Here is a 27,808-nt window from a genome sequence, read left to right as displayed (position 1 = left end):
AAGTCAAACACTCATTTTTTAAAAATTTTTATTTTTTAAAAGATTTTACTTATTCATTTGACACACAGAGATCACAAGTAGGCAGAGAGGCAGGCAGAGAGAGAGAAAATGGAGGAAGTTGGCTTCCTGCTGAGCAGAGAGCCCGATGTGGGGCTCGATCCAAGAACACTGGGATCATGACCTGAGCTAAAGGCAGAGGCTTTAACCCACTGAGCCACCCACGTGCCCCCAAACACTCATTTTTAATAATTGTATTGGAGTTCTAACATTCAAAAGTTAGTCTTAAGTTCTTTTCTAGGTAATAGAAGCGAATGCCAAATACCTCAGGCTATCAGGTAGTGACATACACTCAGGAAGTGACACAAACAAGCAGAAATTTTCAAGTTTGTTTTTTGTTTTTTTTCCACCAATTTAGAAACTTTGCTTAGTTCAGCCAGGTACTTGCATCACCAATCCCTTTTTGAATGTTGATGTGTGGATTTGTGTGAGTGTGGTATAGGGGCCATCTGGCAGGAAACTCGACCCAAAGTCAAATTAATTCCACAAACAGAAGTTAGCTTGATCACTTAACTACTTTAACTACTCGCTGTCCCTTCTACCTTGTCGCTTTTCCTTTACCAAGATGGCCGCTGTCGAGCTCTCTCCTCGTTGGCAGTCTTTTTGGGGGGCAGGGGACGGGGGGCGGGGAGGTGGCGGTTCTAACCCCTCCCACCAGCTCGCCGCCCTGGGTCCTGCGTTCTTGAAAGTGCAATGGGCAGACCAGCGGGAGGGGCGGGGCGCGCGCCGGATGTGACGTTTCCGGAAGCTCCGAGTGTCGTCCGCGGGGACAGGTGGGGAAGGGTCCGGGAAATGTGGTGGGGCTGAGGCCCGGAGCGTAGTCGGACTCTGAAGGGGAGCGGCCGCTGTGAGTGTGGGGCCTGCAGCCTTGTCGTCCCCGCGCCCTCTGCCTGGCCCCCCGCGCGCGAGGCCACTGACGGCTCCGGCCTCAGCCAGGCCCCGCGCGTCCCCGCGCGTCTCCGCCTCCGCGCTCTGAAGACCCGAGAATCTTGGATAATTTTGCCCTGGGTTGGCAACTTGGGCGTGAGGGCCTTGAAGGAGGGGACCTCAAGCAGGTGTCAGGAGGTCCCTCTCTACTGAATACGCCCCCTCGGCTCGTTCCTGCAACTTCCTTTGACCTCGTCTTTCCTCCTCAGTCCTTTATGCCACCGTCTCCTTTTTTTGCGGATGCCGCATCTCCTCTGGAGTATTGCTCAGCCCTCTAGTACCGCTCGCTGGCCTTGGGAGGGGGTTTCATTCTCGACCTTACAGATCATCTCCCCAGAGGTACTGAGGCGCAACAAGCTTCAGTTAGCTTTAATGGGCTCTGGATCGAGTTTACTAATTAGGCAGCCTGGGGAGGTTTTAGATTTGCTGAACGGCTTTCTGAGCCTCTAAAACGGCTTTGGGGGAGATGGAAGGCCTTTGCATCCCTGGTAGTCTGCACAGCTTTTGTACTACTCGTGAGGGTGTTTAGAGAGGAAGCTTGGGGGAAGTGAGCTAGAGGTAGAATTGGCCAAGAAAAGCCTCTTTGAGGGAGGGCTTGGAGGGGAGAACGGGAAAACAGTGGATAGACCAATGAAACACACTTGAGGATTTCTGGGCAGATCAGAATCCTGACTGAAGGGAAAGATCTCTGATGGGAAGGAGTAAGGTTTAAGACTGAAAAGACAAAGTGGGACCACTTGTTAGAGGGCCTTGAATTCCAAAATGGGTTCTATTCTAGTCGTATATTCTAGAGCATGCTGGCTAGGGTGTGCTGTAATACAATGTGTATCAAATACCCAGATTCTTCTTGAAAATGGTGTAGAGTCATACCAATTGGGAGTTGGAATCTGATCGTAGCAATAGAATCAGATCTAGAAAGATTGTAGAATTACTGCAGTTCGAAGCATAGGGAGGGAAAACTCCCTCCCTGTTTTTTGTTGGTCTGTTTTATTTATTTACTTATTTATTTTTTGCATACTGAGTTACCTTTGTGCCCTTTTGTTATTTGAAGAGTGCTTAGTCTTTGAAGATAGATTTGAGTAAGTTGTTTTTCAGATCTAAATTCCTTACCCTGACATGATGAATGATGTTGTGGTTTGACTGAAAGAGGGGTTTAGTGAGCAGAACTAGGATTGGTCTGCATTCATTCCCAGACTAGTTCCCCTCACCTTGTGCTTAGAAATGAAAAAGTACACCATGGGAAAGTGTCATTACTCTCATTAAATAAAAATGACCAAACTTGAAATCAGTTAGCAATCATGAAAGTTCATTGAGTATACTATGCCAAGTACTGGGATAGATGGAAGTGGGTAGCTGGTGGGAGAAGTAGCAGAAAAAATATAAGATACAATCCATCTTTTTATGGTGCTGAGAGCAGGGCCACCTCATGATAGGGAATGATTAAAGGGTAGAACGGAATCCCCATTATAGTTTTACTCCCTGTACCACCTAATCATGGCACATGTTTTGTGGGGTTTTAAGTTGGCCAATGCTTTTATCATCGTGATATGCACTTCCTCGAGGGTCTCAGCCTTCTTGTGGAAAAGAGACTTTATCTGATATAAACCACAAGCGTATGGTATTTTTCTCTTAATTTCTCTGTAAGGTAGAAGTTTTTGGGCTAACCATACTGTGTGCTAGGTTGTGTGTGTTGAGGTGATGGGGACGATGGTGCTGATGCCACCTGTTTTTTCTGTCTCAGAACTTCTTGGTCCTGATGTCTGACCATGGAGATGTGAGCCTTCCACCTGAAGACCGGGTGAGGGCCCTCTCCCAGATGGGTAGCGCAGTGGAGATAAATGAAGACATTCCACCCCGACGGTACTTCCGCTCTGGAGTCGAGATTATCCGAATGGCATCCATTTACTCTGAGGAAGGCAACATTGAACACGCCTTCATCCTCTATAACAAGTATATCACGTAAGACACCTCCAGTTTCCTTTTTCTTTTTTGGTGACTGACGCCTCACTCATTCTGCTCTTGTGCTCATTTATTCTGCTCGGAATTGCTAAAACTAGAGAACTTTACAACATCATTAGCATTAATCATTCTTTGCAGGCAGCTCCTACATACTGACTGTCCTTGACATTCAAAGTTATGAGTACTGAAAGTGTTATTTTCATGACTCAGTGATTTCATGAGTAAGAGACCTAGCTTTTTGGCCTGTGCCCACGTGGCCCAGCTGTTAGGCAAGAGAGAGGATGGTTAAACTACACGTTTTGAATGGATGAAGGTTTTTCCTGTGCTCTCTTTATTAAGGCAGCTAATCATAGGATTACTGTTGAGGTTTAGCAGAGCCAAAATTTGTCATCTCTTCTTCTTTTGTCACAAACCGAGTGATTCAGGAAAAAGGTTTTTCTTCTTAACCTTTATTATGATCATGCAAATCATTGAATAGGTATTGACCACCTACAGTTTGTGTGGCTCATCATGAGACCTTTCCCTTGAGTTACTTAGCATCTTAGGTAGGCAGCATAAATAGAAGATGGCAGTGCATTTAACAGGGAACAACTTCTAAAACCCCAGTGATGATGAAATGATGTGTAATTTAGGAAGGGAATAATGTTAAAGGGTCTCATCTAGCCTTGTTCTTTCATGATACCAGGACCTTTAGAAAAATAATGACTATAATGTGTTTGTATGATTCTTACAGTTCATATAGAGTATTTCCCCTGCATTGTTTCGTGTGATGTTCATAGTTCTAGGTACATGGGGTAGGGCTCATCGTCTTCCCATTCTATATGTGAGGAAGTAGGCTCTGGGTTTCGTGATATGCTTTGTTCCACACTTCAGAGTGAGAAGGCTCAGATCTAACTTTTTTTTTTTTTTTTTTTAAGTAGGCTCCACATGGGGCTTGATCTCAGGACATTGAGATCAAGACCTGAGCTGAGATCTAGAGTCGGATGCTCAACCAACTGAACCACTCAGGCACCCCTAGATTTTTTAACTCTTTAATTAGGATTCATCTATGACATTGGTCTTGTTTTTAGTTTGTTTTTGATAATGTTCTGTGAGTTGAAGCTAGAGTTGAGACCATAGTTTAAGCCACACTGACTATCTTTGGTTATTTTTTATTCTTTTTTGAATAGGTAACATGTATACAAGGTACAAATTCAGAAGGCACAAAAGGGTATATATATTTAAAAAGTAAGTCTCCCTATCCCTCCCTTTCCCCAAACTCTCAGTGCCCTTCCCCAGAGGCAGTTCCTCTTACTAGTTTCTTACATGTCCTCCCCGAAATAATAAATGCATTTCATTTGTATCACATTCAGTTTTTGATCACATACTGCTCGGCAGGAGGGTTTGTCAACCTTGGTACCGTTGACATCTGGGACAGAATAGTTCTTTGTTATGGGTACTGTCTGTGCATTGTGGAGTGTTGAGTAGCACCCCTGGTCTCTATCCACTAGATGCCAATAGCACCCCTTATCCCCTCCCTGAGTTGTGACAACCAGAAATGTCTCTAGATGTTATCTGATGGTCTCTGATGGCCTGGTTGAGAACCGGTGCTCTGAAGAAAAGTAGCCTACAAGTGGACTTCCCGGGATTCGTACTGTGATTGTAGAGTCCCTTTGGTAGAAAAAAGGACTGCTGTTGTCTCTTTATTTTTTCAATTTAGAAGTAGTCCCTGTCTCCTCAGAGATCATGCAGGCCATCCATGCCGTCATGCCCTGTTATGTGACCTCAGTGTTGATAAAGTTACATAGAATTAAATTATATTTTTGTCTCTCTTTGCTATTATGGGTTTTTCATTCCTTGCTGTAGTAGGCACAAAACTTATTTTCCTGAGAAGTTTCTTTGACTACTGTCCCTTTCTTCTACTGCTGGTAGAAATAATATTCTTGTATATTTCCAGTAATCTGGTAGAGAGTTTTCCCAGGATGAGGCCACAGGGCACAATTCTTCAAAGAATCATGGTTGAGAAAGTTAAATAGAATCATGGAATCACTCCAGTATTTTCTGGAGAACCTTCTGGGTCCTGTAGCCTCTCGTAGCAAGTGCTTTGAGGGCAAGGACCATATTCATTTGACAAATAGGTATTATGTACATCTGCTGTCCGCTTGGCACTGCTCTAAGTCCTGGATACATAGGAAGTAAGTGGCCCCTGCCCTTCATGGTGTATCTTTGTATTTATGGGAGAAGACAATAAACAGGTAAGCAAAGAAATGTCAGAGAGTAAGGCAAATGCTAGGAAAGCGACAAAGAGAGTGCTGTGACAGAGATTAACCAAGGGTATCAAATAGAGTAAGGTCTGTCTGAGCAGGTAAAACTTAAACTTGAAGGATGCCACGGAGTTGGTCTTTCCAAGAGCATGTAGCAGAGTGTTTGAAACAGGTGTTATTGTGTGTTCAGAGCTCTTAAGTAGGAAATACCTTTGTGTGTTCTGAGGAATGAAGGAACATCATTGTGTTTGGAGTGTAGCAAGGGAGGAGGGAGAAGGGGATGAGGCTGGAGAGGCAAGTGGGGCCAAATCACGCAGGCCATAGGAGTTTGCATTTTATCTCGACAGCATTAGAAGCCATGGCAGAGTTTTAAGTGAGGTTATGACTTAATTTTACTTATATTCCAACAAATATAAATTGGGCTACTATGTGGTAAATGGTGGAAGGTGTGTTAAGAGAAGGCAGGGAGATGAGTTATGGCAATTCACTCTTGATGAATTGTGGCAATTCTTGATGAGTTATGGCAATATCACTCTTACGGCAATTCAAGGAAGAGACTGATGGCAATGGCATGAAGGAGTGTGGCAGTGTGGAAAGAAGCAGGGGGATTGGGCATTTTGGAGGTAGAGTCAACGTGACTGACTGATAGTTTGGGAAGGATGGTGTCAGGGTTGACCTCAGTTTTCCTTTCTTAAAGATTTTATTTATTTGACAGAGACAGTGAGAGAGGGAACCCAAATGGGGAGCGGGAGATGGAGAAGCAGGCCTCCCACTGAGCAGGAAGCCCAACTCGGGGCTTGATCCTATGACCCTGGGATCATAACCTGAGCTGAAGGCAGACGCTTAACAACTGAGCCACCCAGGTGCCCCTGACCTCAGGTTTCTGCCCTGAGTAACTTTAGATGTGTGGGCGCATTTACTGAGATGGGGAGAATGGTATAGAAAAGGGGCTGAGAGGGAACCTGGGTGGCTCAGTTGGTTAAGCAACTGCTTTCGGCTCAGGTCATGATCCTGGAGTCCTGGGATCAAGTCCCGCATCGGGCTCCCTGCTTGGTGGGGAGTCTGCTTCTCCCTCTGACCTCCCCGATCTCATGCTCTCTCTCTCTCTCTCTCTATTCCCTTTCAAATAAATAAATAAAATCTTTAAAAAAAAAAAAAAGAAAAAAGGGTGGGTTGAGATTCAAGGGAAGAGATTCAAAGGGGAGGAGATTCAAGAGTTCGGGCCTGGCTTCTTTGACATGTTAAGGTGTTAAGTTTAAGATGCCTCTGAGATATCCAGCAGGAAGTTGGATGTACCAGTCTCAACTGAGGAGAGGTCTGGGTTGGAGATACAAGAAGTCCTCGGCATATGAGTGGTTCTGAAGCCATGAGAGCTGCTGAGATCTTCTGGCAGATAGGTCTTAATCAGAGATCCAGGAACCCCACAGGGATTCATCGATAGAATTTAGCCTCCATGAACTCAGTTGGGAACAACTTTTCTTGTTTACTAACCTCTCACTGAAATTTAGCATTTCCTTCCATTTTGCACAGTAGTATTAATAATATTTGTAATGCTGTCACCACCGGGAGAAATCGATATTTTTTTCTTAAAGATTTTATTTATTTATTTGACAGACAGAGATCACAAGTAGGCAGAGAGGCAGGCAGTGAGAGAGGGGAAAGCAGGCTCCCTACTGAGCAGGGAGCCCGATGCAGGGCTCAATTCCAGGACCCTGGGAATCATGACCTGAGCCGAAGGCAGAGGCTTTAACCCACTGAGCCACCCAGGCGCCCCAAAGTTGATATTTTGTAGTACATTATGATTGATGTTGATATCCAAAAATAGCATTTACACTTACCTTTGCTTCTGAATTACAGTACAGTTATTAAAGCCACAAGTAGATGCTGTTTTTTTAATGTATTAACAAAATATCGGTAAAGAAGCACAAAATACAATTATTATATTTTGGAAAACTGTATTTCAGTAGAATTGGTTTCTAATCCTTCATGTTTTATATTATATCTTTAAAAAATTATTCTGAGAGGGAGTCCATAGGCTTCATCAGGTGCTAGGAGGATTCATGACACATTCAAAGATCAAGAAACCTTGATAATAAGACTATAGAATGGGAAGAGCCTCGAGGTTGGTTAGGTAGAGAGAACCAGCAAACGGGACTTGAAGGGAGGTTTGAGAGGCAGGAGGAAATCCAGGAGAGAATGGTGTCATGGGAGCCAAAGGAGGCCGATACTTGCAGGAGAGTGGCCAGCTGCGTCAGAATGGGTCAGATGGGGTGGGTGAGGTGTTGGGGTTGTCATGATGTCACTGGTGATCTTAGTAAACAGGTTTCACTGAAAGGACTAAGAAGACATTGGATCGGGGTGGGATGAAAGGTGAATGGACGCTAGGAAAGCAGAGACCATGAGTACAGCCCAGAGGTCAGCACATGTTTTCTATAAAGGGCCAGAGAGTAAACGTTTCTGGCATTGCAGCTATTTGATCTCTGTCACAAGCTCTGTAGTGTGATAACACATGAACGAACGGGTGTGGCTGTGTTCCAACGAAACTTCATTTTCAGATACAGATGGCAAGCCAGACTCGACCTACTAGTTGTACTTTGCCAGGCCCTGGCATAGATAACGCTTTGGAGGAGTTTGGACAGAGAGTAAAGGGAGTAACTGAAGAGGGACAAGGAGCGCATGAATGTATAGTATTTTAAGATGGGAGATTCTGGAGCATGTTTCTTTGCTGATGGAAAGGAACCTGTGGAGAAGGGGAAGCCGATGGTGCTGATGGTACAGCACGGAAAGAAAGAGCTTAACTGTAGCAATAAGCTCTTGGCTAGGCAAGTGGGCGTAGGATTAAGAGTACACAGATACTTAAATCATGATTTTGTTCTGTGACCTGTGGTTACTTTGAGTGACACGAATATCCATGTTCACAGCAAGATCACTATGGGGAACCTGTCCCTGTATATGGTTCCCACTGATGGGACCATTTAATACCACAAAATGGGCCAGGAGGAGAGCTCAGTGAGAAGCGGGTGGGATGAAGCAGCTCATTTACTTGCCTTGTTAGATTTGGAGTTTGATTTGGGACTTTGTTGGATGGCTTGACCTGAAGCAATAAATGTAGCTACTTTCATTTTTCTCGCCGGTATCTTTAAGACCCTGATTCTGATTTTGTGAGTTGACAAGCCGTAGGAGTTGCAAAAAAGTTCTGGCTTAATATTCTCAGTCTGTTTTCCACTTCATTTTTCTTGGTATATTCTTGTCAGTAACAGTGGCTCACTTAGGCAGTTATTACAACTGAGGAGAGAGGAGGGAGGGGAGCAGGCATCTCCCTCACCACTCCGCTGCCTCCCCCACTATTGCAAGTCATTGTTCTAGACCTTTTGTGGATACTTTAATTCCGGGTTTTAAAAGGCATGTTTGTTCTTTTTCCCCGGGACACTTCAGGCATCTGAGTGATCTGAATTACATTTCCCTCTCAGAGGTTTTCCCTCCTGTAGGAATGCTTTGCCTTTTGCAGACCCCGGTATAGCAGGATCTTCAGCATATTAAATCAGTACATATTTTCATGATGAGCACAGACAATAATCCAGGCGGTGAATTCTTTCACAGCTTTTTATGGTCATTGACTAGGCTACATAGAAGGGAGTTACAGAGGACTTAGGCATTTCTTGTCTCCTGTGTGAGCCTCCTATAGCACAGACTTGCTTGCTGAAAATGGTCTGTCACCTGTATCGAAAATGTTTTCTTCTGGGATCGGGGCTTATAGACTAGGGTCTGTGATCATGCTCACTTTGCTGATCAGTTTCTAAGATTGGGAGAGCGGAGCGGAGAGTCCTTCGTCCCTCCATGTTATAGAGTTTCTGCTGGACTCTCTGAAATAGTTACTTGTATAGAAAATTAATATTCATGATTAAAACAATTTTTTTTCAAACCACCCAGCCAGGGAAATACTAAAGTGAAAAGAATCCACCAGAGATGACCACTGTTAATTTCTTGTGTGTAGAGGGAAATGTTTGTCCATGCAAGCACTTAGGCTCATGTGTTTATTCTTGTTTCTTAAAATGTGAATAAGCTCATACAGTATATTCTGTTCTACAACTTTCTTTTTTCTTTTTTTTTTTTTTTAAGATTTTATTTATTTAAATTTGACAGAGAGAGAGCACAGGCAGGGGAAGTGGCAGGCAGCGGGAGAGGGAGAAGTAGGCTCCCCACAGAGCAGGGAGCCTGATATGGAACTTGATCCCAGACCCCTGGAATCGTGACCTGAGCCTAACCAACTGAACTACCCAGGCGCCCTACAACTTGCTTTCTTAACAGTCATATCTTTCCCTATCAAGTCATACTGATCTCATTTCATGCCATCTCATTTCTGCCTGGAACAGTCTTGCTCCAGATCTCTTCATGGCTTCGTCTCTTCCAGGCTTAATTAAATGCCATCTTCTCAGTGCTTAATTAAATGCCGTTTTCTCAGATGCTTTCCTTAGCTGCCCTATATAAAATCCCACTCCCTCTCCTGTCGCTTCCTGTTTTCCTTCCCTATCAATGACTTCTAGCACTGATTATCAATATATTTTTTCTTCTATTGTTTATCCGCCCACCCCATAACACACACCCTATGAGGTGGGATTTATGACTTTGTTCACTGCCAAATCCCATAGTAGATGCTCAATAAATATGTTGAATGAATGAGGGAATGATTATGTTGTTCTTCACATTTGGGTGCAACGTAATTTATTAAATAATCCCTTATTGATGGACATTTAATTTTTTAGTTTTCCCTACTTTTACGACCAATGCTATATTGAATAGTCTTATGTATATTTTAGTACTGTTGTGTAGGATAAATTCCTAGAGGTATATTTGTGAGTTTAAAGGATATGCAGATTTTAAAATTTGAATAGTTGTCTCTCCCCACCCCCAGGAAAATTACAGTCCCGTGGTAATACAATGTATTATTAAATTACAGTCCTGTTAGAAGTGTGTAAGGACACCCATTTCCTTTCACCCTGTCTACATTGGTTATAATCAACCTTTAAACCTTTGCCAATCTGATATATGGAAATGGTACCTTGTCTTAATTTGAATTTCTTTCATTGTAAGTAAAGTTGAATACCCTTTTGTATATTTACCTTTTGTATTTCCTTTTCTGTGTATCTCTTTTTATCCCCATTGTCCCAACAGGCTGTTTTGCTTGTGTTCTTACCAATACATCTTTGCTTTGGTATGTTTCCCCTCTCTAAGCTGCAACAAGATCTAACCCCAGAGAACAGTATACCTCTGGGCCACAGATATTCTGTGTCTGCAACACTTCTAGCCCTGGTGTTAACATCTTCATCGGTTCTTGTTCACACTTTTTGTTTATTTATTAGTAAAAACAGTCGTATAGTGTACATAGCCATTGTAGCAGATGTTGGCTATGTGCTAGGCACTGTGCTCAGCACTTCCTTTTTTTTTTCTTCTTTATTTGTTTGTTTGTTAACATATAATGTATTATTAGTTTCAGAGGTAGAGGTCAGTGATTCTTCAGTCTTATATAACACCCAGTGCTCATTAAGCACTTTTAAAAAAAATCTCTTTAAGCATCCCAGCAACCTTATCAGGTAGTGCTAGTTTGTCTCCGTATATAGAGTATATATCTAGAAACTGAAGGGTAGTGAGACTGAGTAACTTGGCGGAGTTCACACAGCTGGTCATGGGTGAGCCAGGATTTGAGCCAGGCAGGGTGGCTCCAGAGCCTGCTCCCTCCCGCCTGAGCACTTGCCTCCTGTACAGACAATGGGTTAGGTTGCCTGTTCTGGTTTCAAGAGACCCTTCTGCCCATATGGTCCCCATTCAGAGAATTGACTATGGTTGCTGGACAAGAGGAAGGTATTCATGTACCTGTCTAGAAGTTTTACCTTATAAACTAGATTCCACTGCATGGTTCAACATCAAAATAATAGAGGTGTGTGGTGAGAGGTTTCACTCCTTGATTTCCTGTATTACTGTGTACTTGAAATGTATGTACAAACACATAGAGAATTGTCCCTCTTTCTTACAGACCAGGTGGCATACCAAATGCACTTTTGTATACTTGGGGTTTCTTTTTTTAACTCACCTCATCTGAAGGTTTTAAGACCATTTTATTGCTCAGATATTTATTGAGTGCCTCTTCATACAGGCACTGTGCTGGCTTTAGAGGGACTTGCAGAGAAGCACAAGACACAGGAATCTCTGGCCTCACTTCTCAGTTCTTCAGGTTGGGAGCACAAGTGCATATGAAGTGTGGTGGTCATGTGACATGGTGCTATCTGGGCTGATTCAGGCTTCCATACAAACATTCAGCCTGCTAAAGTTAGGAACAGGTATCTTGGTCTTGTAGAGCCAAGAGAGTGTTATTGAATTATAGATAGGTGTCTTGAACATAAGAACTAGCCTTACTTATCCTAATATCTTCTTCAGGGTTTGATGGGTGAACAAATGAATCTGTATTTTTTTTTTAAGATTTTATTTATTTATTTGACAGAGAGAGATCACAAGTAGGCAGAGAGGCAAGCAGAGAGAGAGAGGAGGAAGCAGGCTCCCTGCCGAGCAGAGAGCCCGATGTGGGACTCGATTCCAGCACCCTGAGATCATGACCTGAGCCAAAGGCAGAGGCTTAACCCACTGAGCTACCCAGGTTCCCCCAAATGAATCTGTGTTTTAAATATAGACTTCAAGTAAACTGTTTTATATCTTTCTCTGTGAACCCAAAGGGGAGAGTTTTAGAATCATTTTGATTTTAGAATTCATCCCTGCCTGAAGGGTCTTGTCAAACTGGATTGAAATGAAAATTTTATGTGCCTAATATAGAACCAAGGGAGGAGGGCTCTTTTCAAAAGAGTTTGCTTTGGTGGAGGTCGACTTCCTTCCCCTTACTGAGGCTTCCTCCTCCGTTTACTCCTACCCATGGGCAGAAAGTAGAAAAGAATCAGTTAGTCCCAACTACAGTATGGTATTTTAGAGCTGTGGGTAAGCTCCCCTCATCTGATTTGTTTTGGGTATCAGTTTGAATTCATTTCACCTTAATCCTATTAAAAGACATCTTTGTTCAGTACCCCTCCAACAGTTCTGGGCGTCCTGGAGCCATGTAGAGGCAGAGTGATATAGTGGTTAGAAGCGTAGACTCTCGAACTGGCCTGCTGAATCTGCCACTTTGGGCTGTGACAAGTCGCTGAACTTCTGTTTGTTTTCACTCTTCCCACTGTTCCCACATCATAAACATTAGAGATCTGTGAATTGACTCAGTTTACTTTTCCCACTGAGCTTTACAGCTACGGATAAAACTGGAAGAGAAAATCTAGCACTTAGTTTCTCTAAGAACTTTTCGTGAGGACTGTAATGCACATCACACACATAACATGCACATATTACACACATACAACACATGTACTGTCTAAGGATCTCAGTGCTTAGTATGATGCAAGGAATATTCTGCTTTGAAGGCACATGAATCCCAAAGAAAAAGAAGCCAAGTTTAAGGTCACAGGGCTAGAGTAGTCTAGAACATGGATTTTCTCAGCCTCCTGCCCTTGGTTGCCAGTCTTATTTGAAGAATTTGTGACCGAGGCCCTTTCCTTTGGAAGCCTGTCATGGTCATAATAAGAAAAGAATCTCTTTGGAGGTAAATTTTTGGGCACAGGGTAAGTTTGCCCCCTCCCCACCCCACACTCATCTTTTTAGTTGTGGGAGTCTGGTGCTTCCTGCACACCAGATTCAGGCAAGGAGAGAAACACAGGTTGAAGATGGGTGGGGAATGTGGTCACTGGGTTTGTGTGACCCCTTCCTGCATGTCTGGAAACCCATCTTGTGGTGGCTGCAGGACATGGGAGTTGCTTTGCTTCAGAGTCTGTTGGACATTTGGACATTTTCTTTGCATGATAATGATTCTGATCCATTTCTTTAGGCTCTTTATTGAGAAACTCCCAAAGCATCGAGATTACAAATCAGCTGTCATTCCTGAAAAGAAAGACACAGTAAAGGTGGGTCTTCACTTTCACTGTTGCCCATCTAAAAGCTTCAAAGCAGCACAGACTAACTTCAAGGTAAAAGTAGTGGTGTCCACATCTGAGCTTCAAATCCTGCAACGGGAGATAAGGCCATTTCACCAGATCGGTTATGAAGTAGCAGGTATGGTACAGTAGAGGGTATTTTACATTGTTTTGGGAAACATTGTTGCCATTGCCAAGCTGATTAAGTCTTTTTTACTTCTGTACTTAATTAGCTGGGAATTATTCTAATTCTCTGTTTTCTGTTTTTGTGTCTCAGAAGTTGAAGGAAATTGCATTTCCCAAGGCAGAAGAGCTGAAGGAAGAGCTATTAAAACGATATACAAAAGAATATATAGAATATAATGAAGAAAAGGTAAGTATATAACAGAAAAAAAAAAAGAAAAGAAAAGAAAAGAAATTATTGTGGTTTCTTTGGCTGTGTCCTGGCATTGCAATATGATATTTTAGCAGATCCTATGATTTTACTGTCATATTTTACTTTTTCAGCAAAGACCAGAAACTCAAAAGAGTGGAACACAAGTGTTTAGGCTGAGAATTCTAACATAGTTTTAGCCTGCTTGTCTTACAGGGTAACTTGAGGAACAGGAAATCTTGTTTGCTATATCTAGAGTGAGAACCTAAGGACAGGTTTTTAGATCAGCAAATTTTGGGGTGTTGATTCACATTTGGTTATACCTGTTTATAATAACTGATTGCTCTTCAATCTGTTTTCAAATGATTCTTGTTAGGGAGAGTGAGTTAGGACACATTGAGAAACTCCCAAGGCATATGTGTGGTCTGTGTCAGATGTGAATACTTCCTGTGGGTTGGGGGCCCTTCCACGTTATTTTGTAGTGCTCTGCTGAGCCCTTCTCTGAACTCGGATGCTGCAAATTAGCAGGGCGGTAAACAGCTATGAGGCATCTATTTGTAAGGGACTGAGTGAGTGAAAACCTTATTGAAGGAGATTATTACTTGATATTTCTTATTAGTTTAAAATGTCACTCTGTATTGAACTGATCAGCAGGAAAATTTTGGAGGCTTCCTTTTGGGTTAAAATTCAGTAAAGACCCCCAATACAGCAGGGTGAAGTTTGGATTTGGTTCTGTTTTGCAGCCTTGGTTGGGATAAAGAATGTATGCACAGCACAGTCAGAATAAAACTGTTAGATACAGATTATGAGGATTAGATGGTAAATTGCAAGATATCAGTAAAGAAGAAAATACATTAGTAAAGAGCCATTGAGGAAGGGGAGTTAGGGGATCAGGACCTTCACTGTCCTTGCAGAGTCAGTCTGCAGTGGCCAGCTAGACACAAGCAGTGACATTCCGCAGCGTGGAACTGCCGAGGGAAGTGCGAGGTCCGTGTTGGGAAATCGGGCCGGAGCAGGTGCACATTTTAGGAAATCACTGTGCTGCAAAGCCTTGTCCTCCCTAGGTGTGAAGTCACCTGAATGTCACGTGTAAGCCTGACTCCTCTTCCTTCTTTGCAGAAGAGGGAAGCGGAAGAGCTCGCACGGAGCATGGCCATCCAGCAGGAGCTGGAGAAGGAGCGGCAGAGGGTAGCCCAGCAGAAGCAGCAGCAGTTGGAGCAAGAGCAGTTCCATGCCTTTGAGGAGATGATCCGGAACCAGGAGCTGGAAAAGGAGCGACTGAAGATCGTGCAGGAGTTTGGGAAGGTGGACCCTGGCCTAGGCGGCCCCTTGGTGCCGGACTTGGAGAAGCCCTCCCCAGATGTGTTCCCCCCGGCACCTGTGGCATCTGCACAGTCTACGGACTGTAATACAACCGTGAGGCCTGCCAAGCCACCCGTGGTGGACAGGTCCTTGAAACCGGGAGCATTGAGCAACTCAGAAAGTAGTGAGTCCACTTGCTCTTGGCCTCTTCCATCTCATTGGCCCCCAAACAGAGTGTCATTCTGTGGGTTTCAGCCCAAGATCACCTCCATGATCCCACTCATTAAACCCTGGTCACAGAAGCCCCTTTGGTCAGTATTGCCATGCTGGGTTCTGTGACACTGGCTGTCATGTGCAGGTGGCTCTTGCTTCAGCCATATAATTTACCTGGAGCAGGCCACTTTTCTGAAGAGCTCATAATATCCTTGAAAGTCAGACCCTTCCACTTGTAAGGATTTTACAGAGATTCAAAATGTTCAGTGAATTAGAGAATACTGTTGGCCCTCTAGAAGGGGAATCTGAAATTTATAGTATCACTTTATAATTTAACAATTTACTTTTAAAAAATAAAAATGGGCTACAGAGTTGCACTTGCCTTGAAAATGATCCCATTCCTTAAGGAGCTTGGTCAAGTTCAATATTATACATAGTCGGTGATGATTCAGGCTAGCCGTAAAAACTGTTGGCAGTCTTTCCTCCTCTCACCACTGAGAGACTGTCTGAGACAGTAACAGTAGCAGCAAAATGGTGCACATACCTCGGTTAGTAGAACAGATCATTTTGGGAAAGAACTTTCAAGTAGTATTTAAGGAAGTCAGCTTTGCAGAAGATCCACTTACAAGGACAGTGTAAGAGTGGATGGACAAAGGGTTCCAGACTCCGAATCCTGGCCTTTAGGATTTCTTCCCATGGACTTGGTAGGCTTGTCTCCCATTGCTCTTCCTTCATCCATAGTCTGTGCTCTGGTCAGATTGGGCTGTCACGTTCCCAGAGCAGCCCCTGGACTATTTTATCCAAGGAGGTTTGTTAACATTCGCCCTGAACCTAAAATCTCCTTTCTCTATCTCTGCCTTCCTTGCTTTTCTTAAAGTTTTGCCAGATCCCCTTCCCTTCATTTAGACTGACTCTGTTCTCCTTAAGACTCTCAAATCTCTAGTATCTGTAATACAGTTGAGATCATTTCCCTGATTGTGTAGTCATTTGCCAATAACTAGATTTTAACTTTTTCCTGGTTGGGGCTTGAATCTTACTTGTATTTGTGTTCCCTGTGAGCTGAGCACAGTGAGCGCACTGGTGTGCACTCGGGGAGTGGTTATGGAGTTGCAAGGAAAGGACTGTGCCGACATTTCCTTCAGAATCCTCACATGCCACCGTCCCACCGCCATGTGACTGCCTGCTCCCCTGTCTGTTACCTCCCCAGCAGTTCAGAGCTTGCTGTTATATGTGCAGAAACAGAACATCCCTTTTCTTTTTTCTTTTCTTTTCTTTTCTTTTCTTTTCTTTTCTTTTCTTTTCTTTTCTTTTCTTTTCTTTTCTTTTCTTTCCTTTCCTTTCCTTTCCTTTCCTTTTCTTTTCTTTCCTTTCTTTTCTTTTCCTTTCCTTTCCTTTCTTTTCTTTTCTTTTCTTTTCTTTTCTTTTCTTTTCTTTTCTTTTCTTTTCTTTTCTTTCCTTTCCTTTTCAATGAAAATGTGACCATGAAAGACATATCCTAACTTGAGCCTGTGGTCTCTCTCAGGGCCTCTCCCTGGTGTCCAGTGACTGGGCCTGTTCTTGGCATTCTGAACCAGGCTTATGAGCTGCTCTGTGCATTCATGCCTCTTCTGAGGACCAGATGGGGTTTTTTTTGTTTTGTTTTGTTTTGGCATTTTTAACGTTCTTCTAAATGAATAAATTCAGAATTCATTACCCAAAGTATTTTCCACTACCCAGAATATATCTAGTATATTTCTTTGAAAGTCCTACTCTCCAATATTCTTATGTGAGATAAAAGAGAGATTTAAAATAAAAATAAAAGCTCAGTTGAATGAGGTTATTTTTAAAAAAAAAATCCTTTATATTAGGTTGTGACTGAGAATTTCTAAATAACTCAGGAACTTGTTTTGAGTAGTAGTTCACCTTTGTCTTAACTTGAATTGTTCAAGCCTCTTTTTTTAAAGTAATGCACTTGCAGTTTCTGTGGCCACAACGCTCCTCCTCATCCGTCAGGATGAGATCCCCACTCACTGTCCACAGTTTGGGGAACCCCAGTGATTTGGCATTGCTCTCCCAGGACTGCCAGCTCTGGGGTCTGCTTGGGAAGGCTCTCCCCCTGGTCTCAGACTTCTCTCCTTTTTCCATGACAGCTCCTACAATTGACGGACTGCGCCATGTGGCGGTGCCCGAGAGGCTCTGCCCGCAGTTCCTCCAGTTAGCCAGTGCCAACACAGCCCGAGGAGTAGAGACATGTGGAATTCTCTGTGGAAAACTGGTAAAAACCAAACGCTTTCCTGAGCTGAGACTCTACCTTCCCCCTTGGCCTCCTGTGACTCTCAGAGAAGATATCCAGGGTCAGTTACTGTTTGCGACGGTCCCTCTGCAGAAGGAACCGGGGATGGCGTAATGCAGTGTTACCTTGAGTGTGATTTTCATGGTCCCTTGAACTGAACAGATTATTTTCATGCTAGTAGTAAGAAATAGATAATTCTAAACTTGGTAGGAAGAGCCAGCATTACATGTATATCAGTTTTTGCGTACCTGCTTTATGGTAGGCCTTGGATTATCCAAAATGTAAGGCACATAGCATGTGTCCGTAGAACGTACCCAAGCATTTTGAAGAGATGGGAGATACACCCAAAGATGAATAACACACTGAATGGTGTATGTGGTAGAATGCTAGGGATTCAGAGGAAGGAAATGTCATTGAATAAAGGCACTTGAAGAACCCATTGCTAACTGCTGAATGCAGAAATGAGTGAAATGGAATAGACTGAAACTGAGCCTTAGAGGATGAGAAGGGTTAAGAGAACCAGTAAGAGGGAAACTACCTTAGACTCAAGCAACGGAAGAGAAATGGTATTATCCCAGAGCTTCTTGGGACCCACAAGTAGACCCATTTGACTCCCCCTGGAAATTCCCACTGGGCTGTGGGCGCCAGGGGCTTTGTGGAGCGTCCCCTGCAGTGCACATGAGCAGCCAAGGTTGGAAACCACTGAGTGAGGGACTCAGGGAGCACCAGTCCTCATGCTGGCTTGAGAACGGCCTTTGTTGTACAGATATTTACCTTGAAACTACTGTGACAGTGGGGGGTTGCATAAGTGCAAGGGAGTGGTGACAAACTGTTTTCTCCTTTGACAGATGAGGAATGAGTTTACCATTACTCATGTTCTCATCCCCAAGCAAAGTGCTGGGTCTGATTATTGCCACACCGAGAACGAAGAAGAGCTCTTCCTCATACAGGATCAGCAGGGTCTCATCACACTGGGCTGGATCCATGTAAGCAATCCCGAGCTCTCCGAGGGCCAGGCTCCTCCTCTCTCCCCAAGTTATAAACATGCAGCTTATTTCTTTCTTTGAGCAAAGTGAACTATGGCCAGATTATTTAGGTGACTGTTTTTCCCTCCTCCGGAGGCACACTTGACTTCCCTTGCATACTTGGCTGCTTCCACTCTGGTACTGATTTTTGGGAACTACTTAGGGCTTTTTAATGTTTTTAATTAAAAAAAATTTTTTTAATTAAAAAATTTTAATTTAATTTTTTAAAATTTTTAATTTAATCAAAATGAACTTGTTTCCTGTAAAGTCCCAGTTTCCCTGTGAGTATGAGTGGTGGTAAGATGCTGGCCTAGAGTATATGCGGATATTGACTGTAGAGGCTCTGCCTACTTCACACAAATGATGTTCCTGAAAGGTATATAAACCAAACTATTTTAATGAGCCAAGGAAGATAATTCAGATGTTTGCATTTGGTCTTTGTTAAAACAGCGTATACCTTTATGTAAACCAGTTGGGTCACCACTATGGCAGATTTTCAAGGGTTTGCTTATTGTGAGTAGCCTGGTGATATTTAGGTAAAATGTAATTCCATCCCTAGAGGTGATATTTAGGTAAAATGTAATTCCATCCCTAGAGGTCATTTCTACTTTTTTTTTTTTCCAATTCTTTTTCAATCCCTCACTCCACAGACCAAGCTACTTTTCCTGTTTTGTGATAGGCTTACTTACAAAGGAGTCTGCTCATTTCTGGATTTAGGGAGATTACACATTCTTGTATGTTAGATTTGGGAAATACTGACCCAAGAGGCCGTCCTATGTGCCCCTCCTGTCTGCATTCCATGACCTACATATTTACCTTCTATTGGGTACCCCCTATTATATAGTATGTGGGTGGCAGAAAACTTGTTTCTTATCTGCCGGAGGATACAAATTTGAGTAAGACAGGGCTTTAGTCTCATGAAGGAGACTAGACAAAGAGACAAGTAATCACTCTTCACATGTGGCAGAAGGTGCCAAGTGCTTCCCGAGGTGCAAACAGCACTATGGAATTCGGAGGGGAGGATTGCACCTCGCTTGATTTCCCAGAATTTTGACAAGATGGGCTAAGGGAGAATTCCGTGTGCAGGGGGTAGCACTGGAATAAGCAGACTATGTTCCTGAGACATTGAGAGGTCTGGTTTGTTGGGGTTCATGGTTCATATCAGGAAACTGGTTGATAAGCTTTAATGTGATGTATTGGAGCAATGTTCTGGGGGGTCCTGGGTGGCTCAATTGGTTAAGCTGCTGCCTTCGGCTCAGGTCATGATCCCAGGGTCCTGGAATCGAGTCCCACATTGGGCTCCTTCCTCAGAGGGAAGCCTGCTTCTCTCTCGCCTCTGCTTGCTTATGCTCTTTCTCTCTCTCTCTCTCCTTTTCTCTCTCTCTGATAAATAAATAAATAAAATCTTTTAAAAAATAGTTCTTTTGTAGTAAGTGGAGAGTTTTTAAAGGTTTTTTAATAGAGCAAGGCTATGCTCAAAGCCATTCTTTAGAATATCTAAAATAAAAGCTGTTTTAAAGTAGGTCAAGGCAGGGAGATCATATAAGAGGTTTCGGGGGTGATAGAATCTACTGATGAGAGCTAGGGTGATGACATTGCATTTGGGAAGGAGATGAATGTAGGATTTCAGAGGATGTGGGTAATGAGCAAGAGGAGGATGAGTAAAAGCCAGTGGTGACTTAGAGAGCAGGCCTGACTCATGGGGGTGGCAGTGATTATCCCATAAGCAGAAACAGGGGCTCCAGGAGGATAACTTACTTGAGAAGTGGGATAAATTGTGGGTTCAGTTTTGAGCATGTTGAATTTAAAGTATGTGTGAGGCTTTCTGTTGGTGGAGGTAGTTAGCAGGCGGTTGGAAATGTGGCTGGGACTTGGGAACAAGGTCAGGGTAGGAAGTGGATTTGGGAGACCTCTGCATAGAGCTGACCTGGGAGGCCTTGGAACTGGAGGTGAATGGAGAGCAAGAAGAGATTCACCAGTAGGTTGGGGGCAGGCCCCCCAGGGAAGTATAGGGAATAATAGTTGGTCACAAAGCAGAGAGGTGGAAGAACAGGGGGAGGGCAGGCAGTGTGTTAAGGCACCGAAGCCAGAGGAGGAGGAATGCTATAGAGTTTGAAGAAGTAAAGGGAATTGAGGTTGTGCTGATGGTGAAATGTACACTATTTTTGGAAGGAGTTTAGTTCACAGGGAAAAGGAAAAAAATGGGATGGTGATTTAAGGAATAGCCAGGTTGAGAGAGTATTTGCTTGATTTATGGCTTAGTGTGAAAGGCTTGAACATGTGTTTTGGTTTGATTTTGGGTTTTTTTGAAACCTTTATATTGGAAAGACGTAAGAAAGGACATGAAGATAAAGGTACACTTCAGTGAATCATGAAGCAAATACCCACGTACATGCATGACCCATGTGAAGAATTAGAACATTGTGGGAGGCATGATTCCGCTCCATGGTCTTGCCCTGTCACGCTTGCCCTCTGACACAGGTAACCTCTCTCCCACCTTTTCTGGAAATCCTTTGCTTTCTTAACAGTTTTACTACCTACTTGTATATCCCTGACCTTGACACTTTAGTTTGGCCTGACTTTCAACTTTATATAAATAGGATCATGATATGTATTCTTCAGTGTCTGGCTTCTTTTGCTTAACATTTTTAAGGCTTATCTACATTCTTGTGTATAGTTGTGTGAATGTGTTTGTATGCCCAGTGAGCCAGCAGAGCTCAGTGGAGAATCGTGGAGCCAGGAGAGGAGATGTAGAGGGACAGAGACCAGGTAATGTGGAGGTAGGAAAGTATTCAATCAGAAGTACAAGAAGGGGCTTATCTTCTTATGGGGGAGAAAACACTCAGACAGAATTGAAGAAAGAAAGCTACAGAGAGATTTTGGAGGTTCTGTTTGGAGGGGTTGGTGGAATTCATTTGATTCAACAGGGTTGCCATCTAGATGCTCTGCCTGGCCAGAGGAGACAGGTGGTTTTAAGAACTGGAGGAGATGGGGGAATGTTTGGGTAATTACTATTTAGACTACAGGTAGAACTCAGCCCCAAATGAATAAAAGGATTTCTAAATTGTCACTGAAGGTCCAGCTAAGAACAAATTTAGAGCTGAAGTTGATAGTATTTCAGCTTTTTTCCCCAGTGATCTTTCTGTACCATTCCTTCCCAACTGGGGATTAAAAGCAGAAAAAAGCAGAGGTTTGCTCACATCCTAAACTTGGCAAGAGGATTATGGAGGAGATCAGTTTTTCCTTCTGTACTCTGCCGGCTGTAAACCAGGTGCCCTGGTCCAGAAATGTGTATGATCACGGATTGATCACCGGCTACAGGGTGACCCTCCCGCCCAGCATTCACGGCCGTCCCTCAGCTTGCCTCAGCCCTGCCTCAGCTCGCATCGCTGTCCTATGGCTACTCCCTCCCATCCAGGCGTGGAAGCTGCCCCCAGCATTCAACCTCCTTGTTCATTTCTGCTCCTTTGGTTTATTGTTTTCTCTTCATAAAAATGCCTTCCTCTGTCTCCAGCATGACAGACACAACTGTTTTTTCAAGAAATTCAATTGTGAAGGGAAGGAGAAAGAGAAAGCACAATAGAAGGGAATAGAGGCTCAAGACAAGGTTTTTTGATTTAGTTTAACAATTATTTATTGAGCTCCTGCTGTGTGTCTCTATATTGTCTTTCTAGCTAACCCAACTTTAGATCAGAGGCCTAGATCAGCTTGTATAGGCCTCGTTTGTCCCAGTTAAAATTCCTTGTTCTAACTGTGGGATGAAAGGTGTTGGTACAGGCCATTTGTCCTGTAGGATCACATAATTAGGTAGACATTGTTTTTCCTTTGTGGTCACCAAAGTTCATACCTGCCCCAAGAGAACCTGTGTGTGGATTTGCTGTAGCACTCAGCTGACTTGTTCCTGGCCTGCAGACCTCTTCTGCAGTGAGCTGGCCACAGCTTTGTGTGAAGGGGTGCTTCTTAGATGAGGCTGCACATAAGAATCATTGAATCAACTTTCTATCTATCTATCTATTTATTTATAGGTGAGGAAAAAAACAAAGGGGAAGAGAGAGAATCCCAAGCAGTTTCCACATCCAGCATGGAGCCCAATGTGGGGCTCATCAATCCCACAACCCTGAGCCAAAATCAAGAGTCAGATGTTTAACTGATTGAGCCACCCAGCTGCCCCTGAATGAGCTTTAAAAAAAAAAAAAAAGTCTCCGGATGGATATTTCTAGGGGTGGGCACAGGGGCCAGTGCTTTTGACAGGCTCCTCGGGAGCTTCATTTCCTACACAGCAGGTTTGAGAACACTGATCGAGTACACTTATGTTCTGGCCCTTCTATCAGTGAAGGTTGGTAGTCTTTTTGAGTCCTGTTGGGGCTTTCTTTTTACATTCTTGTTATCTGTATTCATACTCCTCTAAGATGAACATAAGGCATTATGTGACTGTTCATTTGTGTACTAACAGTGTGCTCAATAAAACATTAAGTGGTTGAAAACAAATGAGATCAATTGAATGTACATTTTGATGGTGCTGTAATGGATTACCCTCAAATTTCAATATCTTAGTCCTTTTCCCAAACAAGAAAGGGTCTTTGTGTGATTTAACTACCACTGAAATCCTGATTGCCCCCAGCTTCTCACATCCTTAGATGGTATTCTTTAGCCGTAGGACAGCATTTGCTATTTTTGCCTATAATGCTGCACACTCACGCCTGACCTCTGCCAAGAAGAAGAATCATTCACCCACCTGGGGTTTGTTAAGTCCTTGACTTCTACCATGTTGAAGTATTGAACAGCGTCTACCATCTATTCCAGAATGGATGGCTCTCCATTGCAGAGAGAAAGCTTGTGAGGGGCCAAATAAGTCTTGATGGTCCATTAGAAGTTATGCGTTTCTTCACATACTCCTGTTAAGCTATACTTCTTTACAGTGCTCAAAAAGTAATGAACTTCAGGCATTGCCCCATCGTGATTGCCAGTGGCTTTGTGCTTGAGAAGGAGATTGTGGCCAGCTGAGAGCTCTTTGGCTCTATTTCCTTCATGGGCCAGGCTTGGTTGTCTCACTGAGGGGCATCTCAGACATTTTTTCCTCTTCTCAGACTCATCCCACACAGACCGCCTTCCTCTCCAGTGTTGACCTACACACTCATTGCTCCTACCAGATGATGTTGCCGGAGTCAATAGCCATTGTTTGTTCCCCCAAATTCCAGGAGTAAGTACATTGATGTGGTTTGGGGCATTATAAGGAAATAGTGGGGAAAAGCCTCTCAGGAAAAGGTTTCTATTTGGCAGACCTTGTTCTCTGTAAAATATATAGATTGTGGTCGTAATTGGCTGTTTTTAAAAGTTACCTTCTAAGCACCATATCCTGATACACCTCCTATGCTTGTTTTAAAAAAGATAGCCAGAGCAACAATTTTGATGCTTTTCTAAGAAAAGGACATAAGAAATTTAAAGTGTTTGACTTGAAGCAACAGGAGTTTTAAGAGACTGGTGTCAAATTAAAGAATTTCAAAGTCAAACAGATTATCTCAGTTAACTTCTCTTTCATTCTAAATCCTGTTATTTACTATGAGTTCTCCAAGCAAACTAGTGTGGTGGCAGTGATGAGTCATTCTCTAACTGATTCATTCAGCAGAGAAGAGACCGATGTGCCAGCACACTTTTGAAGCTGTCTCAAAACAAACTCCGTGTGTGTGTGTGTGTGTGTGTGTGTGCACGCTCGTGTGCATGTGCATGTATATTTGGGACTAGGGAAACACCTTTGCTTGATTCTGGGCCTGCTTTTTTTATTGCAGAACTGGATTCTTTAAACTAACTGACCATGGACTAGAGGAGATTTCTTCCTGTCGCCAGAAAGGATTTCATCCGCACAGCAAGGACCCACCTCTCTTCTGTGTACGTATCTACATAGAAGAAATTGGGGCTATGCGTCAAGCAGGGAGGACAGTCTGAGCTGATGAGGTGCATTGTCCTTTCTGACCCACGCAGAGGATCAACCTTGTCATTTATCTTTGCAAATCTTCCTAAAAAGAACATACGTGGGAAGCGGTGTGGGATAGGAACACATTTGAGTCGTAGCTCTGCCATTTAAGGACTATCTTGGGTTAGACTTAATTTTCCTGGGCCTCAGCCTACTCATCTGGAAAGGGGGATGATAATGATGATAATACCTACTTTATAGGGAGAGAGGCTTAATTGAAGAAAGTACCTGGTGCAGTAGCTGGCTTATTAAATGTTAGTTTTTTTCCTTCATCAATGCCAGTTGCTAAGGCTGTACTTCAGTGAGAGATTTAAAATCAAAGGAAAAAAGCCCCTTAAGATTGGTAAGATATATTTGATTCTGAAATTTTGCTTAAGTAATAGGGATTTATTTTTCTGACCTTCCTAGGAAGTTTTTTTTCCCCCTAAGTTGTAGTCCATGAATAAAAAGTTTCAATCGCTGGTAAGATCAGTATATTTCAATTTGTCCCTCAAATCTAATGTGATAGATTGCTTCCCTCCATGCTGGCCATGGAGTGTTATTTCTTTTGGGTTCACCAAAAAGTGACCAGTATGGAAAAGGGACTCAGAATCTTGTCACATGAAAGGAACCAGGGATGTTTAGAGGAGAAACCTCAGGGAGGATCTGAAAACCGACTTTCAGTGAAAGAAGAATTATTGTATGAAAAGGTATCGAGTGTGCTTTGTAGGCCTCCCAGAACTGAAACTAAGTCCTCACAGAATGACAGTTTTCAGCTGAGTTTGAGAAAGAACTTTCTGAAAGATCTGTTCCAAAATAGGTCAGTCTGCCGGGAATGTAATAAATGTGTGGGTACCAGGATGTTGAAATAGTGGCTGCAAAAAGAGTGCCCACATTTTCAGTTTTTCAGTTATAAAGACCCCTTTTGCATGATGAAACTAAGCATTCCCCACGTGACAGTGGGTGCGCTGTATTAGCTGGTTGACACGGTCACCCAAAAAAAACTAATGAATTCATCAGTTCTTTCAAAGAAACGTAAATTTCATGAACAACTCTAGAATATACATCCAATTGAAAAGTAAATGAAGATATGCAGGGCCCACATTGATTGAGGCTACAGATAGGGATTGGGGAGTCACTGATTCCTGGGCCTTTCACCATAACCTCATGTAAGTAGCAGTCTGGGTTCCAGACTGGAAACCACTAGCCAGAATAAGCATGTTAAACAGGAAGGTTTAGAAAGTGACTTCTTAGAATTTTCCAGGACTTTCCCTTTTTTTCTCTTTCCCTGTTGTAGAGCTGCAGCCATGTGACTGTTGTGGACAGAGCAGTGACCATCACAGACCTTCGATGAGAATTTGACTCGAACACTTCCCAAGAACTATAAAACCATATCAGTGTACTGTAGGCCCTTAATTTAAACTTTCCAGAAAGCTCTGGAAGCCTTTTTAGACAGAATTAAAAGTGAGTATCACCTGGGGGAGAACTGATTTTCTATTTCTGGTTTAAAAAGAAATAATTGGCTGTATTTTTTACACAAGTGTGGAAAAATAGCATGATCCCACTAAGACAACTTTTCAGTCTGTCTGCAATTAAAAAATTAAGTTGAAAGAATGGTATAATGAACACTTAATCTATACCCTTTATTCTAGATTCACAAGTTGTTAACATTTTTTTTTTTCCTCTAAGCTATGCTCCTAATTTCTCCACCTATTTGTCTACTGTTTACCTTTGGAATTATTAAGGACATCTATGCAGAAATTTGGAAGCCATTTAGAAAATCTTTGGGTTTTCCTGTGGTTTATGACAACATTAATGAAGCTTATTACAAGGGTGATGGATAGCTCACTATGTCTGACCAGATGGTGAGGCCCAAAAACCCTGAAGAGTGATTTTGTCAGGAAGTATTGTTATTTAACAAATATGTCTGGATATTTTTTTCCTCTACAATAAAATAACAATTAACATATTTTGTGTGTGTATGCTCTAGAGTGATCTGTTTGATCAAGTATTGTGGAAACAGGCTAACTAAAAGATCTGATTGTTTGGGGAAAGGTGAGGGGAAAATGGAATTTGAGCTGAGCTGATATTGAAGGTGTGTCCTAGTTCACTGTTAATGCTCAGTGTCGTTTGTCTGCCTGTTGCCATCTTCCAGAGCTGTGAAGCTTTCTGTTCTTCTGGTGTTGTCTCAAGTGGGTCATCCCATTCACTTCTTCCTTAGGCCCTGAAAGCTTTCAGCTAACGATAATGGAGCCTTTATTTGCGGTGCCAGGTTACACTCCAACTGAGTGATTACATTCCCTTGCCACCCCACCCTACCAATGTTGTCATGTTGACTGTGTTTTTCTGACTCAGGCAACATCTAGGAAGGTGTTTGAAGCTGCAGTTGGTTCTGTATTTCTCTTCCTAATGAGATGAGCCTAGTGTTCTTAGGTGGCCTAGAAATAATGGTATTGTTTGTGACCCCTCAGGTGAGGACAGGTGAGTAAATACCTTGTATGGGAGAAGAATGAGTTCTTTTTATATCAGAATTCTATGGGGGAAAAGTCTGCAAATGTATGAAGTTTTGCTTTATTTTAAAGTTTTGTGTCCTTGAGTATATTATGTTCTTTATCACTCAGGTTAGTGTCCTTGAACTTTTCCCCTGGAAGAACCACGCTTATATTCTTCTTCTCCTCTTGGGTTCCTAACTCCCAAGGTATTGGAAATTCTTTCTTCTGCAGTTCCCATGTAGGGAGTGTGGGGCCAAGGGAGTCTGGGGAGGGGAAAGAGTGCCTCTCCTCTCACTGCCTTCCTTTCCGTACTGTGGCCCCAGAGGCAGCCTGGACTGTCCCACCTTGCCTTAACAGTCCTATAACTGCCCCATTCTGGTACTTTCTAGGAAATTCATCCTTTCTTTCCATGCTCAGGGTACTGCTTAGTTTAGGGCTTTATTGCCCCTTATTTGAACTCGTGCAATAATAGGCTTTTACTAGGTCTCTCTGTTTCTTTCTTTCTTTTTTTTTTTTTGGTATTTCTTGACTCCATTCTGTTCTGCCCAGTACGGTCAAGAGAAGCTTCCTACATTACAGCCATTCTCATGTTTCTCCTCTTGCTCCAAAACTTGCAATAGCTTTGTATGGCCTGAAACCTAAATTTAGCCTTTGTTCAGAACTTTCTGCGTATGACCACATAATGCTCTTGCCCCTGGCATTCAAATGCCTGGAGAGCATTTAAAAATATATATATATATATGTATATATACATATATATACACACTTGTGCTCTAACCCACACCAATGAATTCTGCATTGCTGGGGTGGGGCCCCACACAAAGTTTTTGTTTTGTTTTCGTCTTTGTCTCTAAAGCTGCTAGGGTGCAGCCAGGATTGAACAGCACTGCCCGAATCATAGTTCAGGGATCACTGTACCTAAGAATTGGGAGCTCTGTCACCCATCTCTGCACTTCAGAGACATTCTGCAAATGTTCATAGAACCAGAGTGAACT

General features: G+C 42.9%; 1 protein-coding gene across 4 annotated transcripts; it reads left to right on the top strand.

The window, feature by feature from the left end:
- Window positions 1–723: 723 nt before the first annotated feature.
- STAMBP (STAM binding protein) lies at window positions 724–26,290 on the top strand. 4 transcript variants are annotated; one of them, XM_047745595.1, is made up of 10 exons: window positions 724–830; window positions 2,726–2,943; window positions 13,102–13,177; window positions 13,464–13,559; window positions 14,679–15,045; window positions 17,204–17,328; window positions 18,195–18,332; window positions 23,459–23,571; window positions 24,158–24,257; window positions 25,619–26,290. In XM_047745595.1, exons 2-10 carry the CDS (start codon window positions 2,741–2,743, stop codon window positions 25,673–25,675), a joined length of 1,275 nt encoding a protein of 424 aa, XP_047601551.1. In that variant the 5' UTR covers window positions 724–830; window positions 2,726–2,740; the 3' UTR covers window positions 25,676–26,290. The 4 variants fall into 4 exon arrangements, 3 of the variants coding, with proteins under 3 accessions (XP_047601551.1, XP_047601549.1, XP_047601550.1); XM_047745593.1 differs by having other exon boundaries at window positions 802–1,323; XM_047745594.1 differs by having other exon boundaries at window positions 806–904.
- The last annotated feature ends 1,518 nt before the right edge of the window (window positions 26,291–27,808 follow it).

This window comes from Lutra lutra, chromosome 9 (genome assembly GCF_902655055.1).
Source record: "Lutra lutra chromosome 9, mLutLut1.2, whole genome shotgun sequence".
Taxonomy (NCBI): Eukaryota; Metazoa; Chordata; class Mammalia; order Carnivora; family Mustelidae; genus Lutra; species Lutra lutra.
The sequence above is the reverse complement of the archived record's forward strand: the minus strand, read 5'-3'. Positions and strand labels throughout refer to the sequence as shown.